This window comes from Zophobas morio, unplaced genomic scaffold, assembly GCF_036711695.1.
Source record: "Zophobas morio isolate AGI-343-1 ecotype UQ-CSIRO unplaced genomic scaffold, CSIRO_AGI_Zmor_V1 ptg000021l, whole genome shotgun sequence".
NCBI classification, from domain to species: Eukaryota; Metazoa; Arthropoda; class Insecta; order Coleoptera; family Tenebrionidae; genus Zophobas; species Zophobas morio.
Window position 1 is genome coordinate 26,977,667 of NW_026972126.1, and position 20,595 is coordinate 26,998,261.

Consider the following 20,595-nt stretch of genomic DNA (forward strand, 5'->3'; position numbering starts at 1 on the left):
TTTGTTGCGATTTTTACACCTTCACCAGTCCTGACGTTTTGATAGTTAATACAACTTTAGATGCAATGAATCCACATTAAAAAATCTTTTATAAATATCTAATTAAGTTGTTAATAATAGGTAAGAGTATTCTAAAAATTTGCCATGAGTTCTTGGAATATGATTAATAAGCGACATTATTAAAAACATATTTTTTATAAGAAAGAGAATTAATTATTTCATAAAATTATAGTTAATATTCGGTTGCTGTGAAAGCAATGTTTTATAATTTGATACTTTAAAGTTGGTCACTGTTTTGACTGATAACAAGATTGATTAAATAATTTTTACATGAGTATGTTTTATCTAAAATTAACTATCACACAATTATGTCTTATTTATTTTGTTTGCAGAGGTTATAATATTATACTGAGAGTAGAACACATAAACTTGAAGCATTACTCCAATGCCAATGTTTATAAAAACTTTAGATATTTTGCATCTGTGTTGGCAAATTACATTTATAAATAACTAAATTATCAATAATAGCTAGCAGCTGTTGATAAATAGTTAACACTTGTAACAATTTATCGTGAGTTCCTAGGGTATGAGTAATTAACGACAATATTAAAAAAATCATTTTCATAAGAAAAATAATTAACTATTTCATGAAATTATAGTTAATGTTCGGTGATTCTTAAAGCAATGTTTTATAATTTCATGCCTTATTGATGATTACTATTTTGATTGATAACAAGATTGATTAAACAATTTTTACATGAGTGTGTTTTGTCTAAAATTTACTATCACATAATTAATTCTTATTTATTTTGTTTTCAGAGGTTATAATTTTATACTAAGAGTAGAACATATAACCTTCAATTATTACTCCGATGCCATTGTTTATAAAAACTTTAGATACATTGAATCTGTATTGGCAAATTTCATTTCTAAATAACTATATTATCAATAATAGCAAACAGCTGTTGATAAATAGTTAACATTTGTAACAATTTATCGTGAGTTCTTAGGGTATGAGTAATGAACGACAATATTAAAAAAATCATTTTCATAAGAAAAATAATTAACTATTTTATGAAATTATAGTTAATCTTCGGTAATTCTTAAAGCAATGTTTTATAATTTGATGCTTTAATGATGGTTACTATTTTGACTGACAACAAGATTGATTAAACAATTTTTACATGAGTGTGTTTTATCTAAAATTAACTATCACACAATTATGTCTTATTTATTTTCTTTGCAGAAGTTATAATATTATACTGAGAGTAGAACACATAAACTTGAAGCATGACTCCAATGCCAATGTTTATAAAAACTTTAGATACTTTGCATCTGTGTTGGCAAATTACATTTCTAAATAACTAAATTATCAATAATAGCTACCAGCTGTTGATAAATAGTTAACATTTGTAACAATTTATCGTGAGTTCCTAGGGTATGAGTAATTAACGACAATATTAAAAAAATCATTTTCATAAGAAATAGAAATAACTATTTCATGAAATTATAGTTAATGTTCGGTGATTCTTAAAGCAATGTTTTATAATTTGATGCTTTAATGATGGTTACTATTTTGACTGAAAACAAGATTGATTCAACAACTTTTACATGAGTGTGTTTTATCTAAAATTAACTATCACACAATTATGTTTTATTCATGTTGTTTGCAGAGGTTATAATATTATACTGAGAGTAGAACACATAAACTTGAAGCATTACTTCAATGCCAATGTTTATAAAAACTTTAGATACTTTGCATCTGTGTTGGCAAATTACATTTCTAAATAACTAAATTATCAATACTAGCTAACAGCTGTTGATAAATAGTTAACATTTGTAACAATTTATCGTGAGTTCCTAGGGTATGAGTAATTAACGACAATATTAAAAAAATCATTTTCATAAGAAATAGAATTAACTATTTCATGAAATTATAGTTAATGTTCGGTGATTCTTAAAGCAATGTTTTATAATTTGATGCTTTAATGATGGTTAGTATTTTAACTGATAACAAGATTGATTCAATAATTTTTACATAAGTGTGTTTTATCTAAAATTAACTATCACACAATTATGTCTTATTTATTTTCTTTGCAGAAGTTATAATATTATACTGAGAGTAGAACACATAAACTTGAAGCATTACTTCAATGCCAATGTTTATAAAAACTTTAGATACTTTGCATCTGTGTTGGCAAATCACATTTCTAAATAACTAAATTATCAATAATAGCTAGCAGCTGTTGATAAATAGTTAACATTTGTAACAATTTATCGTGAGTTCCTAGGGTATGAGTAATAAACGACAATATTAAAAAAATCATTTTCATAAGAAATAGAATTAACTATTTCATGAAATTATAGTTAATGTTCGGTGATTCTTAAAGCAATGTTTTATAATTTGATGCTTTAATGATGGTTACTATTTTGACTGATAGCAAGATTGATTCAACAATTTTTGCATGAGTGTGCTTTATCTAAAATTAACTATCACACAATTATGTTTTATTTATTTTGTTTGCAGAGGTTATAATATTATACTGAGAGTAGAACACATAAACTTGAAGCATTACTCCAATGCCAATGTTTATAAAAACTTTAGATACTTTGAATCCGTATTAGCAAATTTTATTTCTAAATATCTAAATTATCAATAATAGCTAGCAGCTGTTGATAAATAGTTAACAATTGTAACAATTTATCGTGAGTTCTTAGGGTATGAGTAATAAACGACAATATTAAAAAAATCATTTTCATAAGTAAGAGAATTAACTATTTCATGAAATTATAGTTAATATTCGGTGGCTCTAAAAGCAATGTTTTATAATTTGATACTTTAAGGCTGGTTACTATTTTGACTGATAACAAGATTGATTCAACAATTTTTGCATGAGTGTTTTATCTAAAATTAACTATCACACAATTATTTCTCATTTATTTTGTTTGCGGGGGTTATAATATTATATTGAGAGTAGAACATATAACCTTCAATGCTTACAAAAACTTTAGATACTTTGAATCTGTATTGGCAAATTTCATTTCTAAATGACTAGATTATCAATAATAGCTAACAGTTGTTAATAAATAGTTAACAATTGTAAAAATTTATCGTGAGTTCTTAGGGTATGACTAACAAGCGACAATATTAAAAAAAATAATTTTCATAAAAAAGAGAATGAACTATTTCATGAAATTATAGTTAATATTCGGTGGCTGTAAAAGCAATGTTTCATAGTCTGATACTTTAATGCTGGATACTGTTTTGACTGATAAAAAGATTGATACAACAGTTTTTACATGAATGTGTTTTATCTAAAATTAACTATCACACAATTATTGCTTATTTATTTTGTTTGCAGAGGTTATAGTATTATATTGCGAGTAGAAAATATAACTTTCAAGCATTACTTTAATGTCAATGTTTATAAAAACTTTAAATATTTTGCATCTGTAGATACTGGCAAATTTCATTTCTAAATAACTAGATAAATTATCAATAATAGCTAACAGTTGATGATAAATAGTTCGCAATTGTAACAATTTATCGTGAGTTCTTAGGGTATGAGTAATAAACGACAATATTAAAAAAATCATTTTCATAAGTAAGAGAATTAACTATTTCATGAAATTATAGTTAATATTCGGTGGCTCTAAAAGCAATGTTTTATAATTTGATACTTTAAGGCTGGTTACTATTTTGACTGATAACAAGATTGATTCAACAATTTTTGCATGAGTGTGTTTTATCTAAAAATAACTATCACACAATTATTTCTTATTTATTTTGTTTGCAGGGGTTATATTATTGTATTGAGACTAGAACATATAACCTTCAATGCATACAAAAACTTTAGATACTTTGAACCTGTATTGCAAATTTCATTTCTTAATGACTAAATTATCAATAATAGCTAACAATTGTTGATAAATAGTTAACTAATCTAATAATTTATCATGTGTTTTTAGGGTATGACTAACAAGCGACAATATAAAAAAAAAACATTTTCATTCGACAGAGAATGAACTATTTCATGAAGTTATAGTTAATATTCGGTGGCTGTAAAAGCAATGTTTTATAATTTGATACTTTAACGCTGGTCACTATTTTAACTGATAACAAGATTGATTCAACAATTTTTACATGAGTGTGTTTTATCTAAAATTAACTATCACACAATTATTTCTTATTTATTTTGTTTGCAGGAGTTATATTATTACATTATAACCTTCAATGCTTACAAAAACTTTAGATGCTTTGAATCTGTATTGGCAAATTTCATTTTAAAATAACTAGATAAGTTATCAATAATAGCTAAGAGTTGTTGATAAATCGTTAACTATTTTGAAACTGTATCATGAGTTGTTGGGATAAGACTTATGAACGACAATATGTGAAAAATAATTTGCATAAATCAGAGAATCAATTATTTCATGAAATAATAGTTAATATTTTGTTGCTGTAAAGCAATGTTTCATAATTTATTGTAATTTTATGCGTTAAGGGTAGTTATTATTTTAACTGTCAAAAGATTGATACAACAATTTTTACAGCTGTGTGCTTTATTTACAATTAACTATCACACAATTATTTGTTTTTTGTGTTATTTTTAGAAGTTATATTTAATATTAAGTTGAGGGTAGAGCTTGTAACAACCTTGAAATACTAAGCTCTTTATATTACGAAATTTCATTTCTAACCACCCATGTAAGTAAATTATCAATAATAGCTAACAGTTGCAAATAAATAGTTAACTATTCTAACAATTTATCATGAATTTTTAGAACATAATAAAAAAAAATGCACAAGAATGAAAATTAACTATTTTAAGAAATTATAATTAATACTAGGTGGGGTAACAGAATCCAAATATGAAAAAATAGAACAAAACAATCTTCTAAACCATGAACTGATACTTCTTAAATTGTAGATGACAAACCATCCCCCCCAAAAACTGGATGACGTGATCTTAAAATTTTGCTAAGCAAATTAGGTCAACTTTACCATCACACCACACCCATTAATCCATCACCAAAAACGTTTTCTAATACCAAGGACGAATAAATCACCGAGATTTTCTTTCCGCCCCGCTCCTCTCCGTCCCGCACGCAACAAACAGTGTAATAACCGACCAAAGCAACAGATCAACATAAAGGGGATGAACCGGCCACCCTCCCCCTCTCCCGAATTAGTTGTTTAGTTTGGATGATCGAAAGCCTCTCCAACTTGGGTAGAAACATGAATTAATTATCTGACAGTGCTTGCGATCTCTCCGGAGAAGGCAGAACTTAACAGATCTCCGGAAGGAGGATACACATCAAATATTCCTTGCGTCAGCTAGGGTTTTTACGGTGGCGGCGGTGACGTCGCGTCGGATTCTTCCGGGATGGCACTTTTTTCCGATGCTTGCGTTGTTTTGTTAATGAGGCCGGAAACGTCCGCATTTTCAATTCCACTAATGTAAGACGCCGAGTAATTAACGGATGAGGGAGGGAAATTCCGGACGGGGTCGCAGATTTGCGTTCTTTATTCCGCGTTTGGTATGCATTGGCGGCGATTTTTTCGTTAGGACGGAAACGGTTTTAAAGAAGGTAGCGAATAAAGTCTTGGTGTACCAAAATGAATCAATTCCCGCTTGAGGATCGCAATCTCGTGATCAATGGGGGACGACAGAGCCGTGATACCTCCGCAGCCGCATTGTTACACTAAACTGGTGCCTTATCTTCGCATTTATCAAGGAACATCCTCGGCGGTGTTTCGCAGACGACGCAGAGGTACTCAAAAGTTTGCAGAGGGGAAACTGCGTTTTGTGTACGTTACTTTCTGTTCTCTGTGTGTTATTTTGTTGCTTAGAATAAAAATTTCTAAGTTATTTAGTTTAACTATTATTGGACTTGAAATAAACGTCAGCTCGGATTTGTACTAGCTTTGCTGCAGTTAATTATTATAATTAAATTAATCATTTTTTTTTTGTTGGGTGATTGGCATTAGTTCAACGCTTGAAGGTTGTATGCTCTACCCTCAACTTAACATATTATAACTTCTGAAAACAACATAAATAATAAATAGTTGTGTGATAGTTAATTTTAGATAAACCACACTTGTCAAAATAGTTGGTTCAATTGTATTCTCAGTCAAAATATTTAGTAACCAGCATTAAAGTGTCAAATTATAATAAATTGTAAAAAATTGCTCTTACAGCTAACTATTATTAACTATAATTTCATAAAATAGTTAATTTACATTCTTATGCAAATTACTTTTTAAACATTGTCGTTTATTAATTATTAGTCATATCCCAAGAACTCATAACAAATTATTAGAATAGTTAACTATTTATTTGCAACTGTTAACTATTATTGATAATTTACTTGAAACATTACATTTATTAAAAATAACACTTCCTAAATATAAAAACAACAATTCCTGTTTTTTGGGTATCTAGGCTATCCACGTAATAAAATGGGAAGCGAAAAAAACCGGCAATAATTTAAAAAAACATGAAAAAAGTTAAAAAAGCCCCTAAAAAGTCCACAAAATGGAATAAAACAAAAACGGTAAAAAAAGTAAAAAACGCCAAATAAAAACAGTGAAAAATTTGCCAAAAAATTTACAAAATAAAAGGTGAAAAAGAAAATGGAACAACACAAAGCAACAAAAAAAAATGGACGACCAACAAAGTAAAAAAAAACGTCAAAAAAGTCCTCAAGAATGAAAAAAAAGCGACAAAAATGTCGCAAAAAAAGCATTAAAAGAATGGCGAAAAAATTCTGAATTAACGAATGATGAAGAAAAGGCGAAAAAGACAGGCAACTTAAAAAAGATTATAAAAAAGGGGACAAAAAGAGGTGCAACGAAACACAAAGACAAAAAGTCCAAAAAAGCGATGAAAAATCCACAATGGACAAAAACAAAATAAAAGGCGAAGAAGAAAACGGAACAAAAACAGAGCTGTAAAAAGCGACAAAAATGCCAAAAAAAGATTTAAAAAAATTACAAAAAAAGGCTAAAATATTAACAGGCTAAAAACCCAATTAAAAAATGCCCCAAAAAGCGGCTGAACAAAGGGGCAAAAAAAAACATGAAAAATACAATAAAGACAGATGAAAGACCGGTGACAAAAAAAGAAACAAAAAAGGTGAGCAAAAGTGATAAAGAAAATGATGTCAAAAAAGCGTCAAAAGTCGGCCAAAAAATGCAAAAAAAAACAAAAAAGACAAAAGTTAAAAAAAAAACGATAAAAAGAGAGGACTAAAAAAATAGGCGTCCTTCGTCCTTCGTCTTTAGTTTTTAGTCCTTAGTTCTTAGTCCTTCGTCCTTAGTCCTTCGTCCTTAGTCCTTCGTCCTTAGTCCAAGGTCTTTAGTCCAAGGTCCTTAGTCCCTCGTCCTTCGTCCTTCGTCCTTCGTCCTTCGTCCTTCGTTCTTCGTCCTTCGTCCCTCGTCCTTCGTCCTTCGTCCTTCGTCCTCCGTCCTTCGTCCTTCGTTCTTCGTCCTCAGTCCTTAGTCCTTCGTCCTTAGTAGTCCTTCGTCCTTCGTCCTTAGTGGTCGTTAGTCCTTCGTCGTTAGTCCTTAGTCGCTCGTCCTTAGTAGTCCTTCGTCCTTCGTCCTTAGTTTTTAATCCTTAGTCCTTAGTCCTTCGTCTTTAGTAGTCCTTTGTCCTTAGTAGTCCTTCGTCCTTAGTAGTCCTCCGTCCTTAGTTTTTAGTTCGTAATCCTTAGTCCTTAGTCCTTACTCTTTCGTTCTTAGTCTTTCGTCCTTAGTCCTTAGTCCTTAATCCTTAGTCCTTCGTCCTTCGTTCTTCGTCCTCAGTCCTTAGTCTTCGTCCTTAGTAGTCCTTCGTCCTTCGTCCTTAGTCCTTAGTCGCTCGTCCTTAGTAGTCCTTCGTCCTTAGTCCTTAGTCGCTCGTCCTTAGTGGTACTTCGTCCTTCGTCCTTAGTTTTTAGTCCTTAGCCCTTAGTCCTTCGTCCTTAGTAGTCCTTCGTCCTTAGTCCTTAGCCCTTAGTACTTAGTTTTTAGTCCTTAGTCTTTAGTCCTTAGTTTTTAGTCCTTAGTCCTTAGTCCTTAGTCCTTAGTCCTTGGTACTTGGTCCATAGTCCTTAGTCCTTAGTCCTTAGTCCTTAGTTCTTAGTTTTTAGTCCTTAATCCTTAGTCCTTAGTCCTAGATCAAAAAGGCAAAGAAGAAAATAGAAAAAGTTACAAAAAAATTGCAAAAAAAATAAAAGGGAGCAATGACCAAAAAAGGCAAAAAAGGCTTTAAAAAAAGACCATGAAAAGGGAACAAGACTAAAGAAAAGCGATAAAAAATAAACAAAAAGGGCAAAAAAAGCGGCAAGAAAACGCGAAAAAGACGCTATAGAACGGATGACAAAAAAATGTCAAAAGAAGGAACGTCAAAAAATCCTCAAAAAAAGAATGATAGATAGATAAAAATACACCAAAAAAAGCGTACAAAAATAAGACAAAAAAGGAAGGCAACAAAAAAATATATATAAAAGGGAATCAACCTTTTTTCGTCTCCTTTAAAAAAAAAACAAAAATTCCAAAAAAAAATCTATAAAAAACAGAAAACAAAACGGCTAAAATATGCAACAACAAAAAAAACACCAAAAAGAGAGAGAGGAGAAAAGTGACAAAAAAGACGAAAAAGAAAAGGGTAAAAAAATAAAAAAGAGAAGACGAAAAAATGAGGTGTCCTAAAAGGGGTGAAAAAAGGCAGCAAAAACTGTAAAAACGTCCAAAAAATGTGGGAAAAGTGCAGAAAAAGGGGGGATAAAGCGATAAAACAACATTAAAAAACTAATAAAACTTGTCAAAAAAAAACTAAAGTAAAAAGGCAAAACACAAATTAGAACAAAACAAAGCAAAAAAAAGCGGCAAGAAAAAAATTTGCAAAAAATGGACAAAAAAGAATTAAAGAAAACAACGATCAAAAAAGGTAAAAAAGGACCATCAAAAAGAGAACAAGACAAAAGAAAGCCGTAAAAAGATACAAAAAGAGGAAAAAGCGATTAATAATAACGGTGTCAAAAAAGGGACGAAAAATATCAAAAAAAAAGTATCGACAAAAATGTGATAAAAAATAGCCAAAAAACAACGACAAAAGATACAAAGAAATCCAAAAAATGTGGAAGAAGTCCAGAAGAAGTGGGAATAAAAACGGTACAAGAAAATTAAAAAACTAATAAAATTCGTCATAAAGAAAATTAAAGTAAAAAGACAAAAAACAAAATAGAACAAAACAAGGCAACAAAAAAGCGGCAAGTAAAAAAATACAACAAAGGCAAAAAGGAGGCAATGAAAAAGAGAACAAAAAGGGAAAAACGTGATCAAAAAATGGTGTCAAAAAAAGCGTCAAAAATTGCAATAAAAAAAGGACCACAAAAATTCACGTTAAAAAACGGTAAATAACAAGATCAAAAAAAGGGTAAAAAAAAGGCGCCAAAAACGAGAAAGAAAGCTAAAAAATGTGGAAAAAGTCCAGAAGGAGAGGGAATAAAAACGATAAAAAACATTAAAAACTAATTAAAATTCGTCAAAGAAAAATTAACTAAAAAGGGAAAAAACAAAATAAGTGGGAAGAACAGAATTACAAAAAATTGCAAAATAAAAATTAAAAGAAAAAGACGACCAAAAAAAAAGGGTTGAAAAAAAGACCATACAAATGGGAAAAAGGTGAAAGAAAAGCGGTAAAAAAGAAACAAAAAAGAGAAAAGCAATAAAAAAATTGTGTCAAGAAAGAGTGAAAAAACGGCAAAAAATGGGAAATAAAAACTATAATAAAATTAGTCAGAAAGAAAACTAAACCAAAAAGACAAAGAACGAAATAGAACAAAACAAAGCGACGAAAAAGAGGTAATGATAAAAAATTGCCGAAAAAAATCAGGAGAAAAACGAACAAAAAAACAAAAAAAGGCTTAAAAAAAGACCATGAAAAAGAGAATAAAACATACAATAAAGAAAGGACGGCAAAGAAATTAACAAAAAGAAAGTATCGACAAAAAATGTAATTAAAAAACAGCCAAAAACATCGACAAAAAAGACAACGAAGTCAAAAAAGTAGCAAAAACTTCACAAAAATGGACAAAAAACGGTGAGAAACATTTAAAATGCTACTAAAAAACCTGAAAACACGTCAAAATAATTTACAAAATAAAAGGTGAAAAAGAGAATAAAACAAAACGAAGCCGCAAGTAAAATAACAAATTGCCAAAAAAATCGAAGAAGAAACGATAAAAAAACAAAAACAAAAAAGCATTAAAAAAGACTAAAAGGGAGACAAAAATAGGTAATAACAAAAAGATGAAAAAGGTTAAAAAAAGATTATAGAATGTAAAAAAGGCCTCAAGAGAGTGGCTAGAGAAAGGTGAAAAGCAGTGACAAAAAAGGTAATAAAAATACGATGACAAAGGACGACGAAAAGACGACAAAAAAAACAAAATTTTTTTTAATGCAAAATTTCAGAGCAATCGATTTTATAATTTGGCTTGATTTTTTTTTTTCTAAAAATCTAGACTTCAAAGGTAAAAAATAACCGGACTAATAAAGCACAAATACAGAATATGTTATTTTGTGTGCATAATATCTTGAGATGACGTCATCCAAGTTTTACTGGCGATAATTAGACAAATTCTAGTTAGAGTTGGACGGAAACAGTCATCCATGCATAACATAAAAGAAGTTTTAACGAAAGGCGGCACAAAACTACACAGCTACATCTCAGCGCATTTTAAATCGAGCGGCAAACTAACACGACACTTTTATCATCAACATTAAAGAATAACAACTTTATCACTATTAATTCCAGAACTTATCACTATTTTTGTGTCACGACTTATCTGAGCCACTTAATATATTCAAAAACAAAATTTCCTTATTTATTCCTCCAACTCCGATTAAATCTTACGTAACCTGCACTTTTGTTTTTCCTCTCCCCGCCGAATCGATCCTCCCAATAAAACCTCTCTTCTTGTAGTTCCGGAGGAATCCATTCCGGGCGCGATTTCTGGTAAGCCAAAAGCCGGGATCAAGATTGGCCCGCGATATATGAGCAGATTTCGCAGACTATGCACTGTTTTACTGAGGTTTTACCGGAATCGAATAAGATAGAGACAGTTTTATGGTGATCGGATATCGTTCACTAAACTCGTCCGATTCATTCCCGATTTATGGCGCAAAAATCAATGCACACACAAAAAGCGAAGACTTTAATCCAAATTAAAAAAAAATACATAATACAAAACGTTCTGGTTCAAGTTCAGGATTTAGAGCGTCTGGACTTGTCGCATTTCGTGCCTCGGATGGCCATGTCCACGGACTCGACCCAGACCCGGAAGTTGGTGCGGTCGTAGTCGAGGGTACCATACAGGAACACGGGCATGGTGTTGGTAAGAAGCACGATGGTATCGCCGGAGACTTTGACGTCGCTGGGGTAAATCATGGTTTCGTCGTTCTTGTGGACGATGGAGATGTCTGAAAGCGGAGTGGCGATGTTCCAGCAGGCGAGAGCGTTCTGGTTGACTAAACCCAGGAAGAGAATACCATGGGTTTTGTGTAAGTCGGACGATGACGTTTGGGAGAGGGGGCCGCGGCTACCAACGTGCTACAATTCAATTTTAAGTACTATTTGTTACCCCCGAGAAGTACCAACCTCGAAATCCGTATCGTGGTACGACCTTGTGGATAGAGTTTCGTTTCGTAGAACCCTCGTCGACACTCTGTATTGGTTAAACCCAGCCATGGAGTGGAAATAGGCGTCTCTGTGCCCATCGGACTTCAAGTCGGACAAAGCTATACTAAAAATACCATCGTTCCATTGGAATCGGTGCCCTCCGATCATAAACTCTCCAGCTACAGGCTCAAAACTGAAGTAGTTGTGGTTCAACCTCCAAGCTCTATCCTCCCTCAAGCTATAAACGATAAGTCCAAACCCTCCCAAATCTGGTATATAAGCAAAAGCATCGCCACACTTGTCGTCCTCCACATCCACAGTAACGCTCGCTAAACTCGTTCCAGATCGTAGTACCGACGAATTAAAAACGTGTCTTTGAAGTACCCGATCCGTCTTCAAATCCATAATCACCAAAGCAATGGGTTGTATTTGATCCGGATTCCCTAAAACCGAAGCCATCAAAACCAATTATACCGTCGTACCTTGGTCGTACCGGGTGTTTCGATGCGTCCCGTATCCACAAACCACAACCGGTCGCACCCATCCACCGCCACTCGGTACACCGACACGAATTTATCCCCACTGGCTTCCAACGAGTTGCTCTCCCAATCCGGGTACGGTTTCAACGGTACGTTATGGTGCTGCGAACTATTCACCCAAATGTAGTTCAAAGTGGATGGTACCCCAACCCTGCGACGCGGTACCGTGATGAAGAGTTTCTCGTTCCAGACGTTGGCACCCATAGGGATGTTGTTCTCTACAACGGGTACCGTCACACCTATTGGACACACGGTGGTACTTACGGTAAATGTAATAAGCATCGTTTGTGTCAGGTCTGGAGGTGGTGCTGCCCGTTGGTCTAGAAGTACTGGAGCGCCTTGTGGTGGTCCGTCCAGTTGTCCGGTCGTACCTGCCCCTCGGGAACGAGATTTCGCCGCCCCCGAAGCGTGGCGGTGTGCCTGCAGGCCAGTCGTACGAAATGCGACTCCAGGTGAATTCTTCCCGTAACCCTCGGGTTGAAATTACGGAAAAAGTACCAAGTAGGATAAGAAGTGACGCTAAAAAGTTCATGGTCGCTGTGTGCACTGATAGAGTGGTACTAATCAACTGACTCGTTTCGACTTTGGTTACCCAGAACCGATAGTGGGGTTACTATTTGGAAATCTGTTATCAATCAGTACCACTAAATTTTCCAGTTTTTTTAGTCATGTGGTACCACACTCCTCGATTGATTTCTTTTTAAGTAAACAACGACGATTTAAATTTAAATTTTCCACTATCCTTACGGTACTACTCAGTCGTGATGGCATCATCTTCGCCTTGAACTTGTTGATCGTGTACATAATTACCAATGATTATGCGTTTTAGTTTATGTAATATATTGAACGAGTGGTACTTTTGTGGCCTTGAGTTTTTTGAATAGTTTAGCCGGATCAAGTTGGCTGCAGTTTAATGGGGAATTATGTAGCTGGAGCGGCATCGATCCATTCGTTGCATCAGTATGTATAAAGAACTACACGGCATTACCCTGAGATCAAGTGGCATAGATAAAGGGGCGATTGTTTCGTACGAGTGGCTGCCAAAAGTTTAGGGTGCAGCGACGGGGAAAGTTCGAAGGTTGGAAATACAACTGAATATTTAGCGACCAAGGTTTGTTTGTAAATAAATTGCGAAATTGTGTTTATTAATCGGATTTATAAGAGGCGTTGGGTAATAAAATGCGAGGATTTTTAAAAGAATTGAATTAATTTGCTTGTGGGTAATAATGGACTTCTGTTATTGTTGACGGATCGCGAAATGGGAACAGAATACTAATGGAAAAAAAAAAAACGTTTTTAGACAGAATTTCCCTTGGTCGTGAAATATGTATAACCAAACAAATTCAGATTCTTAAATATCTTAACATCTAATAATAACTCCTTATTAATAAATATAAATATTTATTTCAGCCAATACATGTAAGATTTTATGTATAATCTGGCGATTAACAATTAGTCAGGACATGAAAAACGACAAGAAAAGTAAACAATAAAAGCGAAAAAAGGTGACGCAAAAAAAGTCATTAAAAGACACAAAAATGCAATAAAAAAGACGAAAGAAAACGCTATTAAGAAGACAACAATAAAGAGAACAAACATAAAAAATCTACATAAAAAGCTGACATAAAATCCAACAAAAATAAAGACAAAAATAAAAAGACAACAAAAAAAGCTACAAAAAATGAGGAAAAAACGACAAGAAGAAATAAAAAAATAGTAGAAAAGCAACCAAAAAACGGTAAATAAGAGACAAAAAACGACAAAAAAATAAACAGAGACAACAGAAAAAGGAATAAAGTGGGAAAAACCAAAAAACGCAAAAAAGCGCTTGAAGATCCAAAAAGAAGCATTTAAAAAAGACAAACGCAAAAGCTACTCAAGAAATGTTAAAAAATATGGCAAAGAAACAACAAAAAAGAGAAAAAACGTGACAAAAAGCTACATAAAAAGGTGGCAAAAAAGACAACAAAAATAATACAAAAAAGAATAGTGATAAAAAAACCAACAAAAAAAATACCAAAAAAAAAAGAAGAAAAAAATGCGCAAAAACAAGAGGAGAACAAAATTCAACAAAAAAAAGTGTTAAAAAAAAGCGACACAAAAAACGAAATAAGAGGCAAAAAAGAAACAACAAATAACGCAATTAAGAAGTAGGCGAGAACACTTACAAAAAAGCCAACAAAAAATACAACGAAAATGAAGAACAAAGGCGACAGAAAAACAAACAATAAAGAAGGCGATGAAAAATGACAGTAAAAAAAAGGTTTAAAAAAGTAAAAAATATAAGGGACAAGGAAGACGACAAAAGAATGGAAGAAAATAAAGGCGATAAAAAAGTGAGGAAAAAAGCGACAACAAATAAAAAAAGAGTAGGAAAATGACCAAAAAACGGCGAAGAAGAGACAAAAAAAAATGAACAGACACAACAAACAAAAGAATAAAATGGAAAAAAGACAAAAGGTATAAAAAGTGCTTGAAAGTCCAAAAAGAAGAATTAAAAAAAGACGAAAGAAAAAGCTAGTAAACAAAGGTTAAAAAATACTGCAAAAAAAAAGAAAAAAAAAAGAAAAAGCGTGACATAAAAAGGTGACAAAAAAAGACAAAAAAACAGGAAACTGATAAAGAAGGCAACATAAAAAAAGCGACAAAAAATGCCCAAACAAGGAGAAGAAAAAATTCAGCAATAAAAGCTACAAAAAACGATAAAAAAGAATTATGGCGAAAACGCTACAAAACAGATCATATAAAAGTAACCAAGGAAAGTGTCAAAGAAGCAATAGAAAAAGAGACTAAAAGAAACAATAAAAAACCGAAAAGAAGGCAACAAAGGAACAAAAGAAAAACAAAAAGCTACGAAAATGAATGACAAAGGAGACAGAAAAACAATAAAGAAGGCGATGAAAAATGACACAGAGAAAAATAGATTTAGAAAAACAAGGGATAAAAAGACGACAAAAGAGGCAAAAAAGGCAACAGAACAAACATCAAAAAACGCAATTAAAAACAAAGCGAAAAAAGTCACAAAAAAAAGCAACGAAAGTGAGAGACAAAAGCAATAAAGAAACAATAAAGAAGACGATGAAAAATGACACAGGGAAAAGGGGATAAAAAAGCGCCAAAAAATCAAGGAACAAAGAAAGCGATAAAAGATAGCAAAAAAAAAAACGATGAAAAAATGAGGAAAAAAACTACAAGAAGAAATAAAAAAAGACTAGAAAAGCGACCAAAAAGCAGTAAAGGAGGGACAAAAAATGACGCAAATTGAATGAACGGCGACAACAAAAAAAGGAAAAAAGTGGAAGAAAAGACAACAAAAAAAACGGAAAAGAGGGAAGCAACATAGTAAAAAATAGCCATGTAAAAGGAATAAAAAGGGGCGACAAAAAGTAGTATAAAAAGTGACAAAAAGGAGATTAGAAAAGCGACAAAAAATACAAAAACAAGAAATGAAAAAACGAAAAAAAAACAATATGAAACGCAGTTAATAAAAACAAGGCAACAAAAAATGATTTAGAAGCAAAGAAAAAAAAGATGAAGAAAAAAACGACAAGAGACGAAGGCGACAAGAAACAAGCGATCAAAAAAAAAAACAAACAAAGATGACAAAAAAGGGGGCAAAAAAGGTGATAATAATATAAACCACAAAAAACGACATTTGAGAAAACGTTAAATAGAAATGGTGACAAAAAAGCTAGAAAATCAAGCGACATAAAAAGCGATAAAAGAAGAGAACACCAAAAAAGTGCTAAAACGACAAAAATTATTTAATAAAAGTGAAAAAGAACACAAAAAAGGCTACTAAAAAAATGACAAAAAAACAGCAGATAATAAGGCCACAAAAAGTGTCAGAAAAAGACGCAAAATCTAGAAAAAACGAAAAAAAGGGACAAAGAACGCAAAAGGCAACAAAAGTAAAGGGGATTAAAAATTGAGAAAACCAGGAACAAGAATTAATAAAGAAACTAACGACAAAAATATGACAAAAAAACGAGAGAATGGCCAACCAAAAGGGAACGAAAAACGAAACAAAGGAAAAAACAGCAAAATTAAAGACAACAAATGGATGAGGAAAAAATTCAACAAAAGAAGGCGATAATAAACAAATGAGACGAAAACACTACAAAACTAAAAAAATTTTGACCGTTAATAAACATCATCATCAAAACAGAAAAGTCAAAAAAACGAAAGAAAAAGGACGAAAAGAAGGGATAAAAAAGCGAAAAAAGAGGCAAAAAAAGGCAACAGAAAAAACATCAAAAAACGCAATTAAAGACAAAGCGAAAAAAGTCACAAAGAAAGCAACGAAAGTGAGAGACAAAGGCAATAAAGAAACAATAAAGAAGACGATGAAAAATGACACAGGGAAAAAGGGATAAAAAAGCGCCAAAAAATCAAGGAACAAAGAAGGCGATAAAAGAAAATTAAAAAAACGATGAAAAAGTGAGGAAAAAACTACAAGAAAAAATAAAAAAAGACTAGAAAAGCGACCAAAAAGCAGTAAAGAAGGGACAAAAATGACAAAAATTGATTGAACGGCGACAACAAAAAAAGGAAAAAAGTGGAAGAAAAGACAACAAAAAACCCGGAAAAGAGGCGACAAAATGTTAAAAAATTACGCGACATAAAAAGCGACAAAAACACAAAAAAGAAACAATGATTATTCATTATTTCATGTTCATTCATCACTTTTATAAGTGACAAAACACACCAAAAAAGGCAACCAAAAAACTAAAAAAAATTGATAAAGAAACAACAGAAATGATGAAAAAGGCAACAAAAAACAGGAGAACGAAGTGCGAAAAGCAAAGGTAGTGACAAAAATACTACCAAAAGGTTCACGGAAAAGTGACATAAAAAGTGACAAAAAAAAATTAGACACGAGACGACCTTTGATCTGGTCGAAGGATGTAAATATAATCCGACAAATCCGGCTCTTTCAAAAATTATAAAATTTGATTTTACGATTTTTGTTTTGTGATAACCGCTGTAAAGTAAAAACCAGAGGCAATAGATAACACCCCTTGTCCTTCAGCACTAGGTAATAGCAATCTGAAGCTCAAGTATTTATTTATGTTTGTACATCGAAAGAATGTCACGTAGAAATTAGTTTGATTTGAATGAGTTTGTCTCCTCAAAACAGGACTAAAATTATTAACTAAACCACAATCGAACAAAATATTCTGAATATTATAATTTTAAGTTTATTATTATTAACATTATTATTATTAATATAAAGACGTGCGTATTCTTCACATTTTCGAGAAATTGGGGTGACTCGTCCTTAATTCAAATTATTTATTTTATATTAAGAAAACAGAGGGTGGGTGGGCGGGGCTAGTACATAACTTTATCCAAATTTTGTTTGACATTTGACCATCTACACATATAAAATTTGACAGCAATCGGTCTGGTAGTTTCGGAGATTATATTAAAACAGCCGAAAGCGGACACCTACTTTTTCGTCCTCTAGGGGTCACGAAAAGTCGAGAAAACGCAAAAGTACAGCCTACTTTACTCTCGGTAAGTAAAAATTGAAAGCACAGCCAACTGAGGCAACGAGTGTATGTGTAACCAAAACGGCGACTTTCGCAGCGCGATTTCCGCTCCCCTCGTTCCACCCTTCCGTAACGACCTAATAATTGCCCGTAAATAAATTAGGTAAAAATCGTGGGCATGAGTGATACGATGTTAATGATAGTGAGCGCACATGGGCGCAACCGGAAGCGCAGGTTAGCACGAACACCCACACATAAAGGCGAACTTCCGTTTAGGTAATGGTCTGAGAGAGTGATGCCTGTCGAGGACCCGCTCATTTATTATTACCCTTCCTCCCTCATTGTGCGCTTTTTTGCCGGACCGACGCTCGTTTGCATAACACAAAATCGACGTGTTTGATCGCGACGTTCGACACCGTTTGACAGCTCCCACTAAGAGCCACGAATCCGTTCATTACCGAACGTGTCAATATTTGCCCTGGACCCGGCCTGGCGTGCTCGGCTGGCCGCCCGAGCCACGTGAGGGCAGGGCCGGACGGGGTTTTGTGTTCCCGTGCCGTACCGGCGCCGGCGACAACCTCCTTTAGTACGTTCTTAAATTGGGCTGTAAATTACGCAGACGCCTGTCCTGGGACTACGGAGCAACAACTGTTTTCACGGCGCCTGTAATACGAAAAAGTAGGTCTCCCGTTTCCGGTTTTCTATTTAGCACAGCAAAATTGTGGAATTTAACCTAGCAACTACAAAATATGACAAACTGTTAGTCTTAACTCATTATTCACCTGTTCATCCTTTCCAAAAATTTGATGACGTCATCTCAAAATTTTGTAAAATCATTTTTGCAATCGATTTAAAAATCGGATCAAAAAAGCGGAAAATTGAAAAACTGCAAATCGAAAAACTGAAGAAATGAAAAATTGAAACATTGAAAAACAGAAAATAAAAAAAAATGAAACGAAAAATTTTAAAACCGAAAAATTATAGCATGATCAAGACGGTAAAGTTGAAAATCTGTAATAATGAAAGGTCGAAAAATTAAGAAATTAAATATCGAGACAGTAAAAATTAAAAACTGAAAAATCGAATAAATGAAGAAGTTTTAAAATCCCATAATTGAAAAATGGAAAAAGTCTAAAATCCTAAAATTGAAAAAATAAAAAAAAAATTATACTTAATATTAGACACAAGTTTAAAATGAAAACTAGAAAAATTGAAAAATCGAAAAACTGAAAAATTTCACATTGAAAGAAGAAACCAAAATCAGAACACTTTAATACCGAAATTTTGAAAAAATAAAAAAAAAACCGAAATTAAAAATTCTAAATCAAAAACGAAAGACATGAGAACTTGAAAATCGTGAAACTAAAAAATCTAAAATAAAAAAAAAACGAAAAATTAAAAAATGTAAAAGTTGAAAAATTGAAAAATTGAAAAAAGAATATTAATAAAATCAGAACATTGTAAAACGAAAAAAAATGAAAAAAAGAAAAAACCGAAACGAAACACCCTAAATCAAAAATTGAAAAGATGACAAATTGAAAAATCGTAAAACTGACAAATTTAAAATTGAAAAAGGAAAATTAAAAAATCTAAAAGATAAAAAATCGAAAATTTGAAAACTGAAAAATCCAAAAATTGAAAAATTTCACATTTAAAAAAGAAAAGTTTCAAAATCAGAACATTGTAAACCCAAAATTAAAAAAAAATGAAGAAAAACCGATACCAAAAATGCTAAATCAAAAAAAAATGAAAAATTAAAGAATCTAAAACTTAAAAAACCCAAACGAAAAGATTGCAATTCGATAAATCTGAAAAATCCAAAAATTGAAAAATTTCAAATTGAAAAAAGGAAACTAATAAAATCAGAACATTCTAAAACCGAAAAATTGAAAAAATAAAAAAACAGAAACGAAAAATCCTACATCAAAAATTGAAGAACTGAGTAACTGAAAAATTGTGAAACTAGAAAATTTAAAATTGAAAAAACGACAAATTAGATAATCTAAAAGATGAAAAATTGAAAACTGAAAAACCCAAAAATTAAAAAAATTTACATTGAAAAAGAAAACTTATTAAATCAGAACACTGTAGCGCCGAAATTTTGAAAAAATAAAAAAAAACTGAAACGAAAATTCCTAAATTAAAAAATTGACCAAATGAAAACTGAAAAATGGAGAAACTGAAAAATTTCAAATTGAAAATAGGAAACTAATAAAATCAGAACATCGTAAAACCGCAAAATAGAAAAATAAAGAAAAAAAACCGAAAAGAAAAATCCTAAATCAAAAATTGAAAAATCGTGAAACTGAAAAATCTAAAATTGAAAAAACCAAAAATTAAAAAATCTAAAACGTAAAATATCGAAAAATTGGAAACTGAAACATCCAAAAATTGAAAAATTTCAGATTGAAAAAGAAAACTTATAAAATCAGAACATACAAACCTAAATTTTGAAAAAATAAAAGAAAAGAACCGAAAGGAAAAATCCTAAATCAAAAAATCGAAGAGACGAAAAACTGAAAAATCAAAAGAGCGAAAAATCTGTAATTGAAAAAATGAAGAATTAAAAAATCTGCAAGTAGAAAAATCGAAAAACTGAAAAATTTAATAACAGAAAATTTTCAAATTGAAAAAAGGAAACTAATAAAATCAGAACATTGTAAAAACGAAAATTGAAAACAAAGAAAAAGAACCAAACGAAAAATGCTAAAGCAAAAATTGAAGAATTGAGTAACTGAAAATCGGGAAACTAAAAAACCTAAAATTGAAAAAACGAAAAATTAGATAATCTAAAAGATGAAAGAAAATTGAAAATTCAAAAATTCAAAAATTCAAAAATTTCACATTGAAAAAGAAAACTTTTAAAACAAGAACACTGTAAAACCGAAATTT

At 31.7% G+C, this 20,595-nt stretch overlaps 1 protein-coding gene across 1 annotated transcript; it reads right to left on the reverse strand.

Annotated features, from left to right (window-relative positions):
• Nucleotides 1-11,192: 11,192 nt before the first annotated feature.
• On the reverse strand, nt 11,193-12,797 carry LOC135132203 (L-dopachrome tautomerase yellow-f2-like). Its single transcript, XM_064060205.1, has 4 exons — nt 12,473-12,797; nt 12,163-12,426; nt 11,649-12,112; nt 11,193-11,600 (listed from the first exon to the last, which is right to left on the reverse strand). The coding sequence occupies exons 1-4, from the start codon at nt 12,738-12,740 to the stop codon at nt 11,256-11,258; spliced, it is 1,341 nt and encodes a 446-aa protein (XP_063916275.1). The 5' UTR covers nt 12,741-12,797; the 3' UTR covers nt 11,193-11,255.
• Between the last annotated feature and the right edge of the window lie 7,798 nt (nt 12,798-20,595).